General features: G+C 43.6%; 1 protein-coding gene across 9 annotated transcripts in view; it reads right to left on the bottom strand.

Moving 5' to 3' along the window:
- The window catches only part of CATSPERE (catsper channel auxiliary subunit epsilon), a 47,234-nt gene that overhangs the window by 3,804 nt on the left and 27,308 nt on the right, over positions 1–16,122 (bottom strand). For 8 of the 9 annotated variants that reach the window (XM_083604252.1, XM_083604250.1, XM_083604249.1 and 5 more), the window contains 7 exons: positions 13,805–13,880; positions 10,132–10,184; positions 6,060–6,104; positions 3,743–3,779; positions 3,039–3,118; positions 2,652–2,751; positions 44–142 (listed from right to left, as the gene is read on the bottom strand). In XM_083604252.1, the coding sequence (XP_083460378.1) occupies positions 44–142; positions 2,652–2,751; positions 3,039–3,118; positions 3,743–3,779; positions 6,060–6,104; positions 10,132–10,184; positions 13,805–13,880 (490 nt within the window). The remainder of the gene's footprint in view (positions 1–43; positions 143–2,651; positions 2,752–3,038; positions 3,119–3,742; positions 3,780–6,059; positions 6,105–10,131; positions 10,185–13,804; positions 13,881–16,122) is intronic. The other variant, XM_083604245.1, reaches the window with a different exon arrangement.

Raw genomic sequence — 16,122 nt, 5'->3', positions numbered from 1 at the left:
AGAATTCATATTATTAATTTCCTTATTATATACATTTTCTTACCTGTCTCCCCCAATAGCGATCTATAGTATATGCATTAATGCTTTCTAGATCCTGAGGAACCATCGAAGACATATTTTGTGCTTTGCTCAAACAGCGTACCTGTTCAAAGAATATAAATGCACAAAGTAAAACAGAAATCACATGCACAGTCTCAGTCAAAGTCTCAGCTGTACAGCATATTTAAATTTTATCAATCTCTTAAGCTTGATACTGATGAAACTGGTAAATATAAAAGTTTAAAGCATTGTAACACAAATACAACCGTTCATAGATTTCAGTCCATCCTGTTTTGCCTCCTGACACTTTGTCAACCTTACTGGGATCTCAGGTAAGGTCATGTGCAGCATTCGGAAGCCTTATATGGTCTCGTGGAGGCTCTCACAAGAGCTTGCCAGAAGCCACCACCACATCTACTTGCTTCTCTGGTAGTGTGTGTGCGTGGACACACAGAGGTATTCCTTGCATTCCACTGCCTGTTTGGACCTATGTCTGCCAGATGCAATGGACACTGCCTCCAAAACCTTGGGGCAACAATTAAGGCACTGGCTCAAGCTAGGAATCTGTGGTGGACTTTGTGCCCCTTAAAAATTCTGAAGATTCTGATATTTCTTCCCATGGTAATTTTAAAAATGTAGTGTTGATAAGGTGTCTGGTCTAGAGGTTAGAAGGGTCAACTGGAGTGTGCCAATCTCATAGATCCTTAGAATTCTTGTATTTGGTGTTTTCTCAAATTTGGACAGAGCAGATGTAAATATTACATATGTCGTGTTAAATGCAATAGCACATAGGTTTTCGCCCTCAGTTTAGCATTTATACTCACTACAGATAACTTTTAAGGGGGAAGTGAAGTCAAGAAGCAGGAGGATAACTCTGAGTGGCAGCTAAGTTTCACATACTAATTGGAATGAACCAACCAATTTCTGGGCAGGCAGCTTATAGTTTGTATCTGTTGGGCTGTACACAACTGTTCCATTATTAAATACCATGTATTGAATAAATTGTTGTGTGTAGTTCACCATACTACACAAAAAGGAATTTAATGCATTTGGCAAGTTCAGTTGGTTAAAGCGTGGTGCTGATAATGCCAAGGTTGCAGGTTCAATCCCCATATGGAACAGCTGCCTATTCCTGCATTGCAGGGGGTTGGACTAGATGATCCTCAGGGTCCCTTCCAACTCTGCAATTCTATGATTCAGTTATTTCAGTACTTGTGTCTTGTCTATTAAACATGTTGCTTCTAAAGTTTTGAAGAATTTGCTTTTAAATCAATTTAGCACTGTCAAGAGGGACGCGGGTGGTGCTGTGGGTTAAACCACAGAGCCTAGGACTTGCCGATCAGAAGGTCGGCTGTTCGAATCCCCACGACGGGGTGAGCTCCCGTTGCTCGGTCCCTGCTCCTGCCAACCTAGCAGTTCGAAAGCACGTCAAAGTGCAAGTAGATAAATAGGTACCGCTCTGGCGGGAAGGTAAACGGCGTTTCCGTGTGCTGCTCTGGTTCGCCAGAAGCGGCTTAGTCATGCTGGCCACATGACCCGGAAGCTGTACGCCGGCTCCTTCGGCCAATAAAGTGAGATGAGTGCCGCAACCCCAAAGAGTCGGCCATGACTGGACCTAATAGTCAGGGGTCCCTTTACCTTTACTTTAGCACTGTCAAGAGCTGTGTAAAAGACTGATTCAAACAACATCCATTAAAAAACCCTATTGTAAACAAAAATTCATATTTATTAAAAGCATTTATATACCACTTACTATTTCAAAGATGTTACTGTATTTTTCGCTCTATAGGACACACTTTCCCCCCTCCAAAAATGAAGGGGAAATGTGTGTGCATCCTATGGAGTGAATGCAGGCTTTCGATGAAGCCTGGAGAGCGAGAGGGGTCGGTGCGCACCGACCCCTCTCGCTCTCCAGGCTTCAGGAAGCTATCTGCAAGCCTTTGGAGCCCGGTGGGAGCTCCCACCGGGCTCCGAAGGCTTGCGGATAGCAACCTGCAGCCTGAAGCCCAGGGAGCGCAACGCTGCCCGGGCTTCAGGCAGCTATCCGCAAACCTTCGGAGCGCTCCCCCAGCCCGCAAGCTCTGGGAGTGGTGGCAAGGCTGCGCAACCTTGCCTCCGCTCCCGGACCTGAATTTTTTTTTCTTTATTTCCCCCCCTAAAAACTAGGTGTGCCCTATGGTCCGGTGCGCCCTATGGAGCGAAAAATACGGTATATCACTAAAATAAAAACACAACCTCAAACCAGTTGAACAGCAATATAAAAGCATTCAAAAGTGAATAAAGCAGAAATTTGTAAGATTCAAACATGTAAAAAAGGTTCAATCTTAGATGTCAGGGAAAGCCTGAGCAAAAATATGTCTTCACAATACATCTATCTGAAGCAACTGGTGGTTGCTGTTTCATGAATGGCAGATGGAAGGGGATTTCACAGTTGAGGAGCAACAGCAGAAAATGCTGATTTTGAAGTCATTGCCCCAAGACATTTTATGGGGTGTGTGGTGCCATGAGAATCCCCCCCCCAGTTGATCTAAATGATCTTAAGGTCTAAAATGGGGCAGGTGGTCTCTTATTCTTGATTAACCTGAAAGGTTAGTGTACAAATGTCTGCTCACCTGTTGTACTGTTGTGTTATAATGGTAGTCATTCCTGCCATTCATCTCCCACAATATATAATTTGCCTCAACAGTCCCAATCATGTTTTCACGCTCATATCTAGAAAGAACAGAAATACAGTGTCATGTCTCTGTAAAGGACAAAAAAAGACCAAAAACAACAACAAAAGCATACTAAGGGTATACAGTACTGTAGGCCAGAGTTCTTGCCAATAAGGCAATTTTTAAAAATATGGAGCTGGTGGGGAATTGTGGTAATGAAGATAATAGCTGCATTATCACTCTTTTATCTTTCATCTGATTGGGATGATCAAAGAAAGGGCTTAACGAATAAATATATATAAATACATATTTTCCATGGGTTTATAGTGTTTAAAAGCTGCTTACAAGAGAACAGTAGGACGAAATGGACGTGCGTAATGGACCTCTATTGGGCAACCAAATAGTGCAAAATTGTACTCTTCCACCTAGGAGAAAGGTAGGTTAACATAAATCTCTCCTTGCCTTCTATTTGCATCAATAGTATACTTAACATATTTATTTATTCACTTTATTAGTTGCTTGGCACTTAAGGAGTCTCCAAGTGACTTACAAAACTTAAAAGCATAAAGCATGGCAGAGAATCAGAAAGAAGTACATTGTATTACAATAAAAGCTATGCAAACGCCACAAAACAGCAGAAAAACCTTCAACAGAAAAACGCCATTACAGTTGTACCTTGGTTTTCAAATGCCTTCGTACTCGGACGTTTTGGCTCCCAAACGCTGCAAACCTGGAAGTGACTGTTCCAGTTCGCAAACTATTTTTGGAAGCCGAATGTCCGACGGGGCTTCTGCGGCTTCTGATTGGCTGCAGGACCTTCCTGCAGCCAATCAGAAGCTGAACTTTGGTTTCCAAATGTTTTGGAAGTCGAACGGACTTCCGGAACAGATTCCATTCAACTTCCAAGGTATTACTGTAATAGCAAAACCATCATAATCTCTCAAATGCTCTGTAGGTATGTTTTTACCTCGTGCCAAAAGCAGGACCTGGTTAGGGAAAGTGTTCCACTAGTGGGAGCTCTAACTGAAAATTAAATGTGTAGTTCTTACCCAGTATTCTCCCTGTGTTTTGACCCATCGATATTTCCTAATGTGAGGAAAAAAATAAAGTTTGTCAATGGTAAGGACAATGTTTTATTTATTTATCTATCTATTTATTAATTAATTTATTACTATTATTATTATTATTATTATTATTATTATTATTATTATTATTCCCCCACCCATCTGTCTGGGTTTACCCAGACACTCTGGGTGGCCCATAGCATATTTGAGAACATAATAAAACATCAAACATTAAAATCTTCCGGATACAGGGCTGCCTTCAGATGTCTTCTAAAAGTCAGATAGTGTTTTATTTCCTTGACATCTGAAGGGAGGGTGTTCCACAGGGAGGGTGCCACTGCCGAGAAAGCCCTCTGCCTGGTTCTCTGTATCCTCGCTTCTTGCAGTGAAGGAACCAGCAGAAGACCCTTGGAGGAGGACCTCAGTGTCTGGGCTGAACAACGAGGGAAGGAAATGCTCCTTCAGGTATACTAGACCAAGGCCATTTAGGGCTTTAAAGATCAGCACCAACACTTTGAATTGTGCTCGGAAGCACGCTGGAAGCCAATGAAGATCCTTTAGGACTGGTGCTATATGGTCCTGGCGGCCACTCCCAATCACCAGTCTAGCTGCCACATTCTGGATTAATTGTAGTTTCTGGGTCACCTTCAAAGCATAGCAGCAGTCCAAGCGGGAGATAATCAGAGCATGTACCACTCTGGTGAGACAGTGTGCAGGCAGGTAGGGTCTCAGCCGGCGTATCAGGTGGAGCTGGTAAACAGCTGCCCTGGACACAGAATTGACCTGCGTCCCCATGGACAGCTATGAGTCCCAGCCTGCGCACCTGGTCCTTCAGGGGCACAGTTACCCCATTCAGGACCAGGGAGCCCCCCCCCACCTGCCTGCCTCCTGTCCCCCAAAACAGTACGTCCATCTTGTCAGGATTCAACCTTAATACGATAGCCACCATACATCCTCCAACTGCTTCCAGACACTCACACAGGACCTTAACTGCCTTCATTGGTTCAGATTTGAAGGAGAGGTCAAGCTGGGTACTATCCGCATACTGATGAACACCCAGCCCAAACCCCCTGATAATCTCTCCCAGCAGCTTAATATAGATGTTATTGCCTATAATGTGTGATTAGGTCTCACACTTTAAATTTTAAAGTCACAACTGCTCCTCCATTTGCCTCCTCATTTTTCACTACTAAATAGCTGTGCACTCCATTGCAATTCCCGAATGCTCAGTCCTCAAAAGGAAAAAGTGAAACGAGAAAATTAGGAGAAAATATTTAGCAGATTGAGGATGAGAAGGGAAACAGAGCCACTTTCGCTTAGCTGACAAACCAGCATCTTCCAGCTCCTCTTCTTGTCCCCCCCGCTCAATTTCAGCTGCTCATTATAAAGAGTTTTGGAACTAAGGACTACTAGTTTCTGATTTTGCTTCTCCACACTCCTTCATCCCAATTCCTTTCCCTTTTGTGTCATGGCCTTTAGATTATAAACCCAAGAGCAGGGTATTTCATGACTGATCTTTGTAAACCACCCTGGAAGCCTTTTTTCACTGGAGAATAATTTAAAAAAATCCTACAAACAAACAGGCTATGGAACATGGCTGAGAACAGGCATCCTATAAAATAAAATAGAATTTATTTTTTTAAGTGCTTTTTCTCTATTGTTTATCATTAAACTTGTAAAATGTTTTTCCTGATGATGACTACCACACCCTCCAACAAAGAACTGGAAAGATGGCTTTATTTGCCCTTGCAGTGGAACATGTTCAGTAAAAGTGGAGTGTTTTAATGAATTATATAAGTATATACCGGTAAGTCTTGACAACATATATATTGATTCATGGTTCTTGTCATATCTGCCTATGATATACCTATGCAGCTACTGTCTTTAAAGTTTTGTTTTCTATTGATGTGTTAGTTTTGTTACAGCTTATGGACAATAAAATAACATATTTATCTTATTTACACTTTCCATATAGCAAAAGGATATGGTGGAGTATAAATTTAGCAAAAGACTTAGTAGCAAGCTCACTATTGTGTTTTGGGACAGACTAAATGGGTTTGCCAGCAAAGTTAAAATACTGCTGCTTGGATGATCTTTTGGAGGGAGGAATTTTGTATCTGGATTCACTATGTCAGTCTCAGAAATGATCAGCACTATCAGAGTTGGCAGCTCTGATGAATGACAGCATTAAAAAAACAAAAAAATGATGCCTGTACTCTACCACCTACAGAACACTTAAATAAATTGGAAAAGCAGTCGAAAACAATCTATTTCCATCCATATTTTATATGAAGTTTCTTACGCGGGTATTTTGAATGTAAAAGTTTGATTGCTACAATTTGTGGGTCTGTGGACACAAAAAAGAGAAATACAATTATATATTTATGATTAAATGATAGTTTGAAAATATAGCACAGAATTTATTATGGTCCTTCTACATTTTATATATTATTAATATTCTTATTATTTCATTTATATATAACTGAATGCCAAAATAGGGTTCTAAAAGGTTTATGAGTATAAAACCAATTATATTAAAATATAAACATCCATAATTAAAATACACAATAAAACGATCTAATGAAAATAACACAGCAATTTAAACAGAGGTCTCTGGTGAAGAGTTCAAGAGAATGCCTACATAGACAGAAGCATCTTCTAGAGCTGGAAGAATATCAGTACAAATGCAATTTCTTGCATTTCAGCAAGGAGTGTACAGTTGGCCTGCAACTTACACAGAGGCAACATTCCAAGGGTTTGCATGCAAAGGCAGGAAGACCCCTGAAACTGCCACCACGTGACTATCCCTATCATACAGGAAGTGGTGGAGGAAGAGGGGTGCGGGGTGTGTGGTCCACCCTGGGTTTCATCACGGGGGGGGGGATTTGACAAAATGAGTTGTTTAAAAAAACTGGGCTCACAAAACTTTTTAGGAGGGACGTGGTGGCTGTGGCTGGATGGTTAGGTGGGAGCCGGTTGAAGTTAAATCCTTCGAAGACAGAGGTTCTCTGGCTGGGACGGGACGATAAGGGATTTAGGGCACAACTCCCATCTCTTGTGGGGGTGCAATTAGTGCCAGCACCGTCCATTAAGAGTTGGGGTGTAATCTTCGACACCTCCCTTTCCATGGAGGTGCAGATTACAGCTATAACAAAGGCGGCATTTTTTCATCTCCGCCAAGCTAAGCAGTTGGCTCCTTACCTCTCTCGCCCTGACCTAGCCACTGTGATCCACGTGACGGTCACCTCCAGACTGGATTACAGTGGTGCCCCGCAAGACGAATGCCTCGCTAAACGAAAAACCCACAAGACGAAAGGGTTTTCCGATTTTTTAGCGGCTTCGCAAGACGAATTTCCCTATGGGCTTGCTTCGCAAGACGAAAGCCCATAGGGAAATCTCTGGGAACAGCGGGGAAGCGCAGCGCGCCTTCTCCTCTGTTCCCGGACCTGTCCTGAAGGCTTGCGGTGGGAGGTCCGGGAACAGAGGAGAAGGCGCGCAGCGCTTCTCCTCTGTTCCCGGGGCTTGCGGTGGGAGGAGGGTTTTTCCTCCCCACCGCCAACATTCAGAACAGCATTCTGAATGTTGGCGGTGGGGAGGAAAGCCCTCCTCCCACCGCAAGCCTTCAGGACAGGTCCGGGAACAGAGGAGAAGGCGCGCAGCGCTTCTCCTCTGTTCCCGGACCTGTCTTGAAGACTTGCAGTGGGAGGAAGGTTTTCCTCCCCACCGCCAACATTCAGAAGGCTGTTCTGAAGGCTGGCGGTGGGAAGAAAAGCCCTTCTCCCACCGCCAGCCTTCAGAAGAGTTCCCCCAGGGCTGCCTAGGCTGCGGATAGCAGCCTGCTGCCCCGCGCGAGGGGCGCTCTGCTTAAGAGCGCCCCTCGTGCGGGGCAGCAGGCTGCTATCCGCAGCTTGGAGAGCCCTGCGGGGTAGTCCTGCAGGGCTCCCCAAGCTGCGAATGTCTGCCCCGCGTGAGGGGCGCTCTGCTTAAGAGCGCCCCTCGTGCGGGGCAGCAGGCTGCTATCCGCAGCTTGGAGAGCCCTGCGGGGAAGCCCTGCAGGGCTCCCCAAGCTGCAAATGTCTGTCCCGCGCGAGGGGTGCTCTGCTTAAGAGCGCCCCTCGCGGGGGGCAGCAGGCTGCTATCCGCAGCTTGGAGAGCCCTGCGGGGAAGTCCTGCAGGGCTCCCCAAGCTGCAAATGTCTGTCCCGCGCGAGGGGTGCTCTGCTTAAGAGCGCCCCTCGTGCGGGGCAGCAGGCTGCTATCCGCAGCTTGGAGAGCCCTGCGGGGAAGTCCTGCAGGGCTCCCCAAGCTGCGAATGTCTGCCCCGCGTGAGGGGCGCTCTGCTTAAGAGCGCCCCTCGCGCGGGGCAGCAGGATGCTATCCGCAGCCTAGGCAGCCCTGGGGGAACTCTTCTGAAGGCTGGCAGCGGGAGAAGGGCTTTTCTTCCCACCACCAGCCTTCAGAAGGCTGTTCTGAAGGCTGGCGGTGGGGAGAAAAGTCCTTCTCCCCCCCCCCCGCCAGCCTTCAGAAGAGGTCCGGGGACACTGTCCCTGGACCTGGTCTGAAGGCGGTCTCCATAGGAACGCATTAATTGATTTTCAATGCATTCCTATGGGAAACCGTGCTTCGCAAGACGAAAAACTCGCAAGAAGAAAAAACTTGCGGAACGAATTAATTTCGTCTTGCGAGGCACCACTGTATTGTAATTCGCTCTACATGGGGCTGCCCTGAGACTGACCCAGAAACTCCAGCGGGTGCAGAATGCCGCGGCGAGACTCCTTACGGGGTCTTCACTGCGAGATCACATTTACCCGGTGCTATACTAGCTGCACTGGCTCCTGGTGGAGTACAGGATCAGGTTTAAGGTGCTGCTTTTCTGCTTGGCAGGGGGTTGGACTTGATGGCCCTTGTGGTCTCTTCCAACTCTGTGATTCTATGATTCTTTTAACCTTTAAAGCCCTATACGGCCTAGGACCCTCGTACCTACGGGACCGCCTCTTCTGATATGTCCCACAGAGGAACTTATGATCTTCAAATAAAACATCCTGAAGGTCCCAGGCCACAGAGAGGTTAGGCTGGCCTCAACTAGAGCCAGGCCTTTTTCGGCTGCGGCTCCAATCTGGTGGAACGCTCTGTCACAAGAGTCTAGAGCCCTGCAGGACTTGACATCTTTCCGCAGGGCCTGCAAGACAGAGCTGTTCCACCAGGCCTTTGGTCAGGGCACAGCCTGACTCCCTCCTTTGGCAATCTCTACAGAACTTTAGCTTAATGGTTGCCATCAATTTGATTTTAATTAATTTTTATAATGAAATGTTTTTAGAATGTTGTACTATTTTATTGTTGTTAGCTGCCCTGAGCCCGGCTTCGGCTGGGGAGGGTGGGATATAAATAAAATTTATTATTATTATTATTAGGTACCTGCAGGCTCCACGCTGCCTCAAACGGCAGCGTGGGACTTGTGCCTGCCTACTACCTCTCCCTCAGCTGCCCTACAGCTGAGGGGGAGGTGGTGGAGAGGCTCCAAGCGTTGGAAAGGCTCGCCCCGCACCCATGGGCGCAGATTGCCCCGCCCCTGATTGCAGGACATGCCCCCACACCAGGCACTGCTTACTGGGCTCTGGGAAGCATGTGGGAGACCTCTGGAAGGCTGTGGGAGCCTCCAATGAAATCTTGCAGGGCTGTCCAAAATCTTGGGAGCCTCCCACTGCCTTCCAGAGGCCTTGCATGACTTTCCCAGACCCCAATAAGCAAGGTGAAGGGCTTAAAAACTGTCCCCACAGCAGGAAAATGCAGCTCAAAAGGCCTAGGATTAATATGAAGGAACTTTAAGTTATCTGAATTTGCTAAAAGTTAGTATTACTTCACAGCAGGCATAATTAATAGATCTCACTGTCACAAGCTGTGGTGAGGTGACAGTCACTGGCTTAGATGACTTTTAAAGGGACAAGACAAGTTTATGAAAGATAAGTCAATCAACAGCTATGAGCTGAGAAAGGTAACTTGAACCCCCAAGATTGGAAGAATGGTGCCACTGAACAGCCTTCTCAGAGGGAATACTATTGCTTTCATGCCTCACTTTGGATTTCTGGGAGCAGGATGCTGTGGTTAGATAGACTTTGTTGGTCCTGGTACATAAGTGTTCCTTGTGTTCACAGACAGGTTAATTTATCTCACTCATCTGCCCTCAAAACAGGGTTTCTGAGGTGGCTAAAACTCATAGTAAACCGCAATTAATAAACAAGATAAGACCAGTTATACAATACAGTCAACGTCAAAGAAAACCCAACAGCACCCAATCTGACTATAGTATCTACATTTTAGTTATTTTTTGCAATGTAGAACATGGAGCAAGAAGGAAAAAATAGCATTGTTACTTGCTTTTCAATAGCCAGGTCTCGAAATATAGGACAACCAACATTTATGTGCGCTACCTAAAAAGAAGCACATTCTAGTAAGCTGACAGTTTCTGCCATCACACACAATGGCCAAAATATCAGTGGGGGAAAATAGTTTCTGTTCAAACTCACACCACTGTAATGGCACTCTGTTGGGGGGGGGGGAGAGGGGAGAGAGACAGCACAGATCTAGGTTTAAAAGCTGACATTTGAAAGCCAATTTTTGTGATTTACATGCATGCAGTACAGTATTAAAATATATGTAACAAATAAAATAATGCATTTTTTAATGTGCATTCTAATGCACAACATGTCTAGAGAAGTCCCACTGATCACATACTTAACTATTGCCATTCATCTGATTTGAATTGATTTTATAATGAAATGATTTTGGAATGTTGTATCATTTTAATGTTGTTAGCCGCTCTGAGCCCGGCTTTGGCTGGGGAGGGTGGGATATAAATAAAATTTTATTATTACTTATTACTATTATCTCCTAAATAAATCATTGTACAACTTTGGCTAAATTGTGCCTCATTTGGAGGTGTCAAGCAGTTCACTCTCCCTGAAACTACTTACTCTTGGTAGAAAGCAAATTCATAAAATAAGGTACTCTGGCTGCAACCCTTAGTATAATTACTTTGGATTAAGTCTCACTGATCACTTCATTTCCAAGTACATGAGGTTAGGCTTGTCTTTAATTTTTCTAACTTATATTGCAGTTAATGGACCTAAATTAGTTATAGCTATTCATTTCAATGGGTCTACACTGAGTTAAAGTTAAATATAAGACTGAGCCTGGAAAACTGAAACATCTTAAACCTACAATAGCAGGCTATATCTCTTACAGATTTCTAATTCAAAAACTGAACTGAATGAGGGTGATCAAATCAAGTGATAAGAGATTGAATCAATTTTTGTAAGGGCTCATTAATGTATTGCTGACAAAATTATGTGGTGTCATCGCTGCTCAAGGAAGTGCTTGAAAGAGTAAATTCACCCTAACTTTAAATCTCTGTGCTTGAATAGCCATTCTAACTTTAGGCCAGGCTCCAACTTCTCTGTTGGGGGAAATTTTATTGAACAGGTGACTGTGGTGCCATTTCAGATATCCATGACTGAAATAATTTATGAATAACTTGACATTTATTATGAATAGTATTGACATAACTCTTCTTATCATACCTGTCAACTTACAGATTTGAAAATAAGGGACCAACAGCCAAAATAAGGGATTTTCAGAGCACAGGGATGTTTGACTTCTGAGCCCCTCCGAGCCAAAGGCAGAAAGCCCAGCCAGTAGCCAAATGAAGCCTCAAGCGGTGGTTCCCACAGCGTAGCAACCCAGCAAAGGGGGTGCAGCAAGGAAAAACACCGTCACCTCCCCGCTGGGAAGCGCTGAGCAAAGGCGAGTCCCTAGGCAACGCGGCCGATTCCTTATTGGGTGAGCAACGCAGCCAAGCAATACAGTTGGAGCCTCCCTCCTCCCTGGCCGGCAGGGAGGGAGGGAGAGAAGCTGCTTCCTTTGAAATCCGGGAAATTTAAGGGACATCATCAATAAGGGACAGCAGTGGGACACGGCGCTGGGATAAGGGACTTTCCCGCCAAATAAGGGACGGTTGACAGCTATGCTTATCTTTTATATTTTATGATTGTTACATTATGTTATGAATGTATGTATGTTATGCTGAATGTTATTCTGAAGCCTTTGAGCAAAAGGCTGTATAAAAATGTTCCAACAAACAAGCAAGCAAGCAAGCAAACAAACAAACACATTCGTTGATGAGAGTCCTCCTCAACCCTTTATCATATGACGGCAATATTTTTAGACTGACAGTAATTCCAGATGGGCAGTTTATTGAGCATTCGTCTTGATTTTTTTTGCACATAATTTGTGAAGAGGCTATATGACACTGCCATTTAGTAGTTGGTATCTTGTGTAATTTTTCATCACTTACCATCATCTTACCATCAAAAGTCAGAAAGGGGAAAGTTAACAAAAATTGCACTGGTGAGTGTATGCTAACAACCACTAGATGGCAATGGCATATAATGTCACAACCACAAAAAGTGTGAAAAATCAGGATAAACTCAGTAAGCTCAGTAAACAACTACCTGAAAACTGTGAGTATTTTGATTGTTTTGGTGGACAATCTCTGAAAGTCACAGCAACATCTTGATTTTATTGGACTTCTCAGCGGCTTTTGTCCCTGATATCGTTGAAGTATCAGATATTATCAGATATTATACTGCTAGTGACTATCCAAGACAAACATTTGAGGTGGTTTTAATTTTACCTCTCAATAATGTACCCAGATAGTGGAGACAGAACTGTGTCTTGTGAGGCTCTTTTTATTTGGTAATGTTTGTCATTTAATATTTATGTAAAACTGCTGGGAGAGAGAATGTGGAACTTAAGAGTTTGATATGATTAATATCATGATGTTGCCTAACTTTCTGCTTCATTCTTTCTCTTTATCATCCATTAACCAGAGCATCCTTGGTCCTGAACTCATTGGTGTCTGAAGGCTACGGTCTGCTGGATAAGGAGAATAAAACTGAACCTGGATAAAATGGAGCTGATGTTGATAGAGGATCCAAGGAGGCTGGAGCCCTTGCCACTGACAGGCATTTCCCTTGATAGAGTATGTATGCAGCCAAATGCTGCTTAGTGTACAGCTGCTCCTGATGATCCAGGTTGTGGCCAGGAGATTTTTCTATCTGATCTAACCTCTGTCCTTCCACCCAATATGAATGGCAGAACTGTATACAGTGGTACCTCAGGTTAAGTACTTAATTTGTTCCAGAGGTCCGTTCTTAACCTGAAACAGTTCTTAACCTGAAGCACCACTTTAGCTAATGGGGCCTCCTGCTGGAGCCCAATTTCTGTTCTCATCCTGAAGCAAAGTTCTTAACCTGAAGCACTATTTCTGGGTTAGCGGAGTCTGTAACCTGAAGCGTATGTAACCTGAAGCATATGTAACCCGAGGTACCACTGTACTGAAAAATGGGGACCAGGCGGTCAGCAACATTTATTAGCTATTATTGTATGACTAGGTGGTAGTTTTCTAAAACCTCTGGTTTCAGGAAGGGCCGCTTCAAAAGGGGCCACACCACCCTGGCTCCTGTCAAGTTCGGCAAGAGATGGGGCACCATGACGGCAGAAGTAGTGTGTGTGTGAGCAATTCCCATTTAAACTCAGGCAGTGAAACAGGATGGGCTGCCCAGGGGTGGGGAATAACAAGAATCTTTAACAAAATGTGTGGAATGAACCTGTGTTCTGTTCAATCAGCCATCCTGTACCTCACAGTATTTTATTCCATCCCTCCTCTCACTGGGAATGTCTGTAATCCTCCTACACACTTCAAGCAGCAGTATGCGGCTCTGTCCTTATTGGGGGTTTTTTTGGGGCAGGGTTCCCCTTAGGACTTCCCCTCTAATGTTGTTTTTTCCCCTTCTGCACACCATGTGGTCCTCCAAGCCAACTTTATCTTCATTTGATATAAAGTCAGACATTAAAGATTTCTATCAGGTATTTTTTTAAAAAACGAAAGTTTTTGCAACAGTGTATTTGTTAGTGCTTAAGGTACTATGGTATTCAGTTGTTTTCATCCTTTTTTAAAAAGAAAGATTAGCATCTCATGCTAAAAACTTACCTTGTTGGGAGTCATACATGTTCTTCCAGTGAGGGAAGGTTCCACTTCAATTGTCATAATACCCGTTGAACTAATTCTACAAGGAAGTATCAGCCATAAAACAGGTATATTTAAGACACTTAAAATTAATCCTTAATATAATACTTATGTGTTGCCTTCACAACTGATATTTATTTTATTATCTGTTCCCAAAATTCAAATCCACAAACTTAAGTTTTTAAGAGTTCAGTCTTATACTTGAGATTCTGGCTGGGGGATTCAGGGTCTGGTGGAAGCACCGCAATACTGTCAGAATTTAACATATATTGCTGGCATGACCGACATGCCAGTGGAACTCCCACAATCTGCCAACAGAGCACTCTGTCAGTAGAACTGTTCCGCAAGCAAAGATACACTGGCAAAGCAGCCAAAACAGGATAGAGATGATGAAAATGAGAGTGGAAGCATGGCTATCCATTGCAACATGGTGCACAGACACGGCTGGGGGTATGCTAAGGGCCCAAACAAATCTGGCGATGGTGTTTGCTGTCAGTGTGGTAACTTGTATTCATCATTCATTTGACCTTTGAACTAAAAACCCCTTTGCATGAGAATTGTTGTTTCTACATATTGATTTCCTATCTGAAATAATGACCTCAAGCTTTTATAGTAACATCCCAAAAGGGATCCAGTGCTAAGCAACAGGATGAGGATACCAAGATTTTTAGATCCCATGCCAGGTTTGTGCCCAACTTGGGAATCTGTGTGTCAAATTTTGGTTCTTTGTGGGTAAAACTTGGTTCATTTAAGAACTTCAGACTTATGGGTGAGGCCTTCAAGCAAGAGATAGCAGTTTCTGACCCTTAGCTAGCAGGCCCAAGATATACTGCATCTGCTTATTTTGTACCAGTATCCCAAGGACAGAAATTGTCATTTACTAACTAAAGTTACATTTTTCCACTGTGCTGTCATAAGGCTCTATCATCCAACCTAGGTTCTGGAAATTTGCAGCTAAGTAGCCTTGTGATTGGCTGAGAAGTGGGATAACAGGCAAAAATATATAAAAGCAATCTGCCTTGTAGTATTCCTTGCCCCAAACTAGCCCCTCTGCTAGCCTCCTGTTTATCCCCATCTTGTATTCTGGGTTTTGGTTGTTGAACTGACTTGTCAAGCCACATCTCTTTGCAAAGTCAGAGCGTGATGATGAAGTATCTTAGGCTTAGGCTGTCCGATTTTTTGGTTTTTTTGTGTGTATTTTCCATTATGTTTCTAATTTCTTAATTGACCTCCTAAAATATTTTCTTCCTATTTAGTAACAGGGTTCTTACCACGGTATTATTTTATTATTCTTAAACATATATGTTCTACATTTTACTGTGGTTATTTGGAAAACTGCCTTGGCGTAAACCAGTGCCTTAGATCTCTTTGATCATACTTGATTGGGAGCCGCCCAGAGTGGCTGGGGAAACTCAGCCAGATGGGCGGGGTATAAATAATAAATTATCATCATCATCATCATCATCATCATCATCATTATTATTATTATACTTAGCTACCATACAAATGGTTGTTTTTGCTGGAGGCTTCAGACAGCAAACCATGGTGACTTAGCTCTTGCTCCCTGGAACCTCACAGGGATCCCACAGAGCTACAGGTGTCTCCTGGGCCTGAAGGAAAGGACTCTTAACAGGAGTGGTGGCAGCATACAATTTGGGGAATTTGGTTGGACAGTGAACCCTATAATCTTTACATAGTGGCATCAGCTGGAGATTAACTATTCAGAGATGTGTGCCCTAGCTGAGATACAATTAATTTGGAATTTCTTGAACGTTGTCTGAGCAATATGTTTGGGGTAAATCATTATAGACAAAAGTAAGTGGACAAACGTTTTTTTTAAAAAATACAATCTATGTTTATGTGGAAGACAGGAGTGCCTGGCGTGCTCTGGTCCATGGGGTCACGAAGAGTCGGACACGACTAAACGACTAAACAACAACAATGTTTATGTGGCAAGGACAACACCATTCATTGAGTACCTTTTTCCTTCTCTTGTTTGTACACCAGAGAAACTGATTGGTAAACTTTTTTTAAAAAAATGCATCTAAGTTTGTCTAAAGCTTCCTCAAATATTAGATTTCCAAAGTTGGAAATGCAAATAGCTTTAGGCTTTGGATCTTATGCTAGAGCCCAGTTTGCCCAAATAGAAATGGTTTTAAATTGGTGTCCTGGAGGAAAAACTTTTAAATTACGTATGGTGCCAAGGAAAAACAAAATTCTGCCTTAATAAGTTACATAATTCTGGTATGCAATTTCCCCAGAGTTTTCACATTGTAAACTAT

Source organism: Podarcis filfolensis, assembly GCF_964270895.1.
Source record: "Podarcis filfolensis genome assembly, chromosome: 3".
NCBI classification, from domain to species: domain Eukaryota; kingdom Metazoa; phylum Chordata; class Lepidosauria; order Squamata; family Lacertidae; genus Podarcis; species Podarcis filfolensis.
Note: the sequence above shows the minus strand (reverse complement) of the source record. Positions and strands in the feature narration are given on the sequence as shown.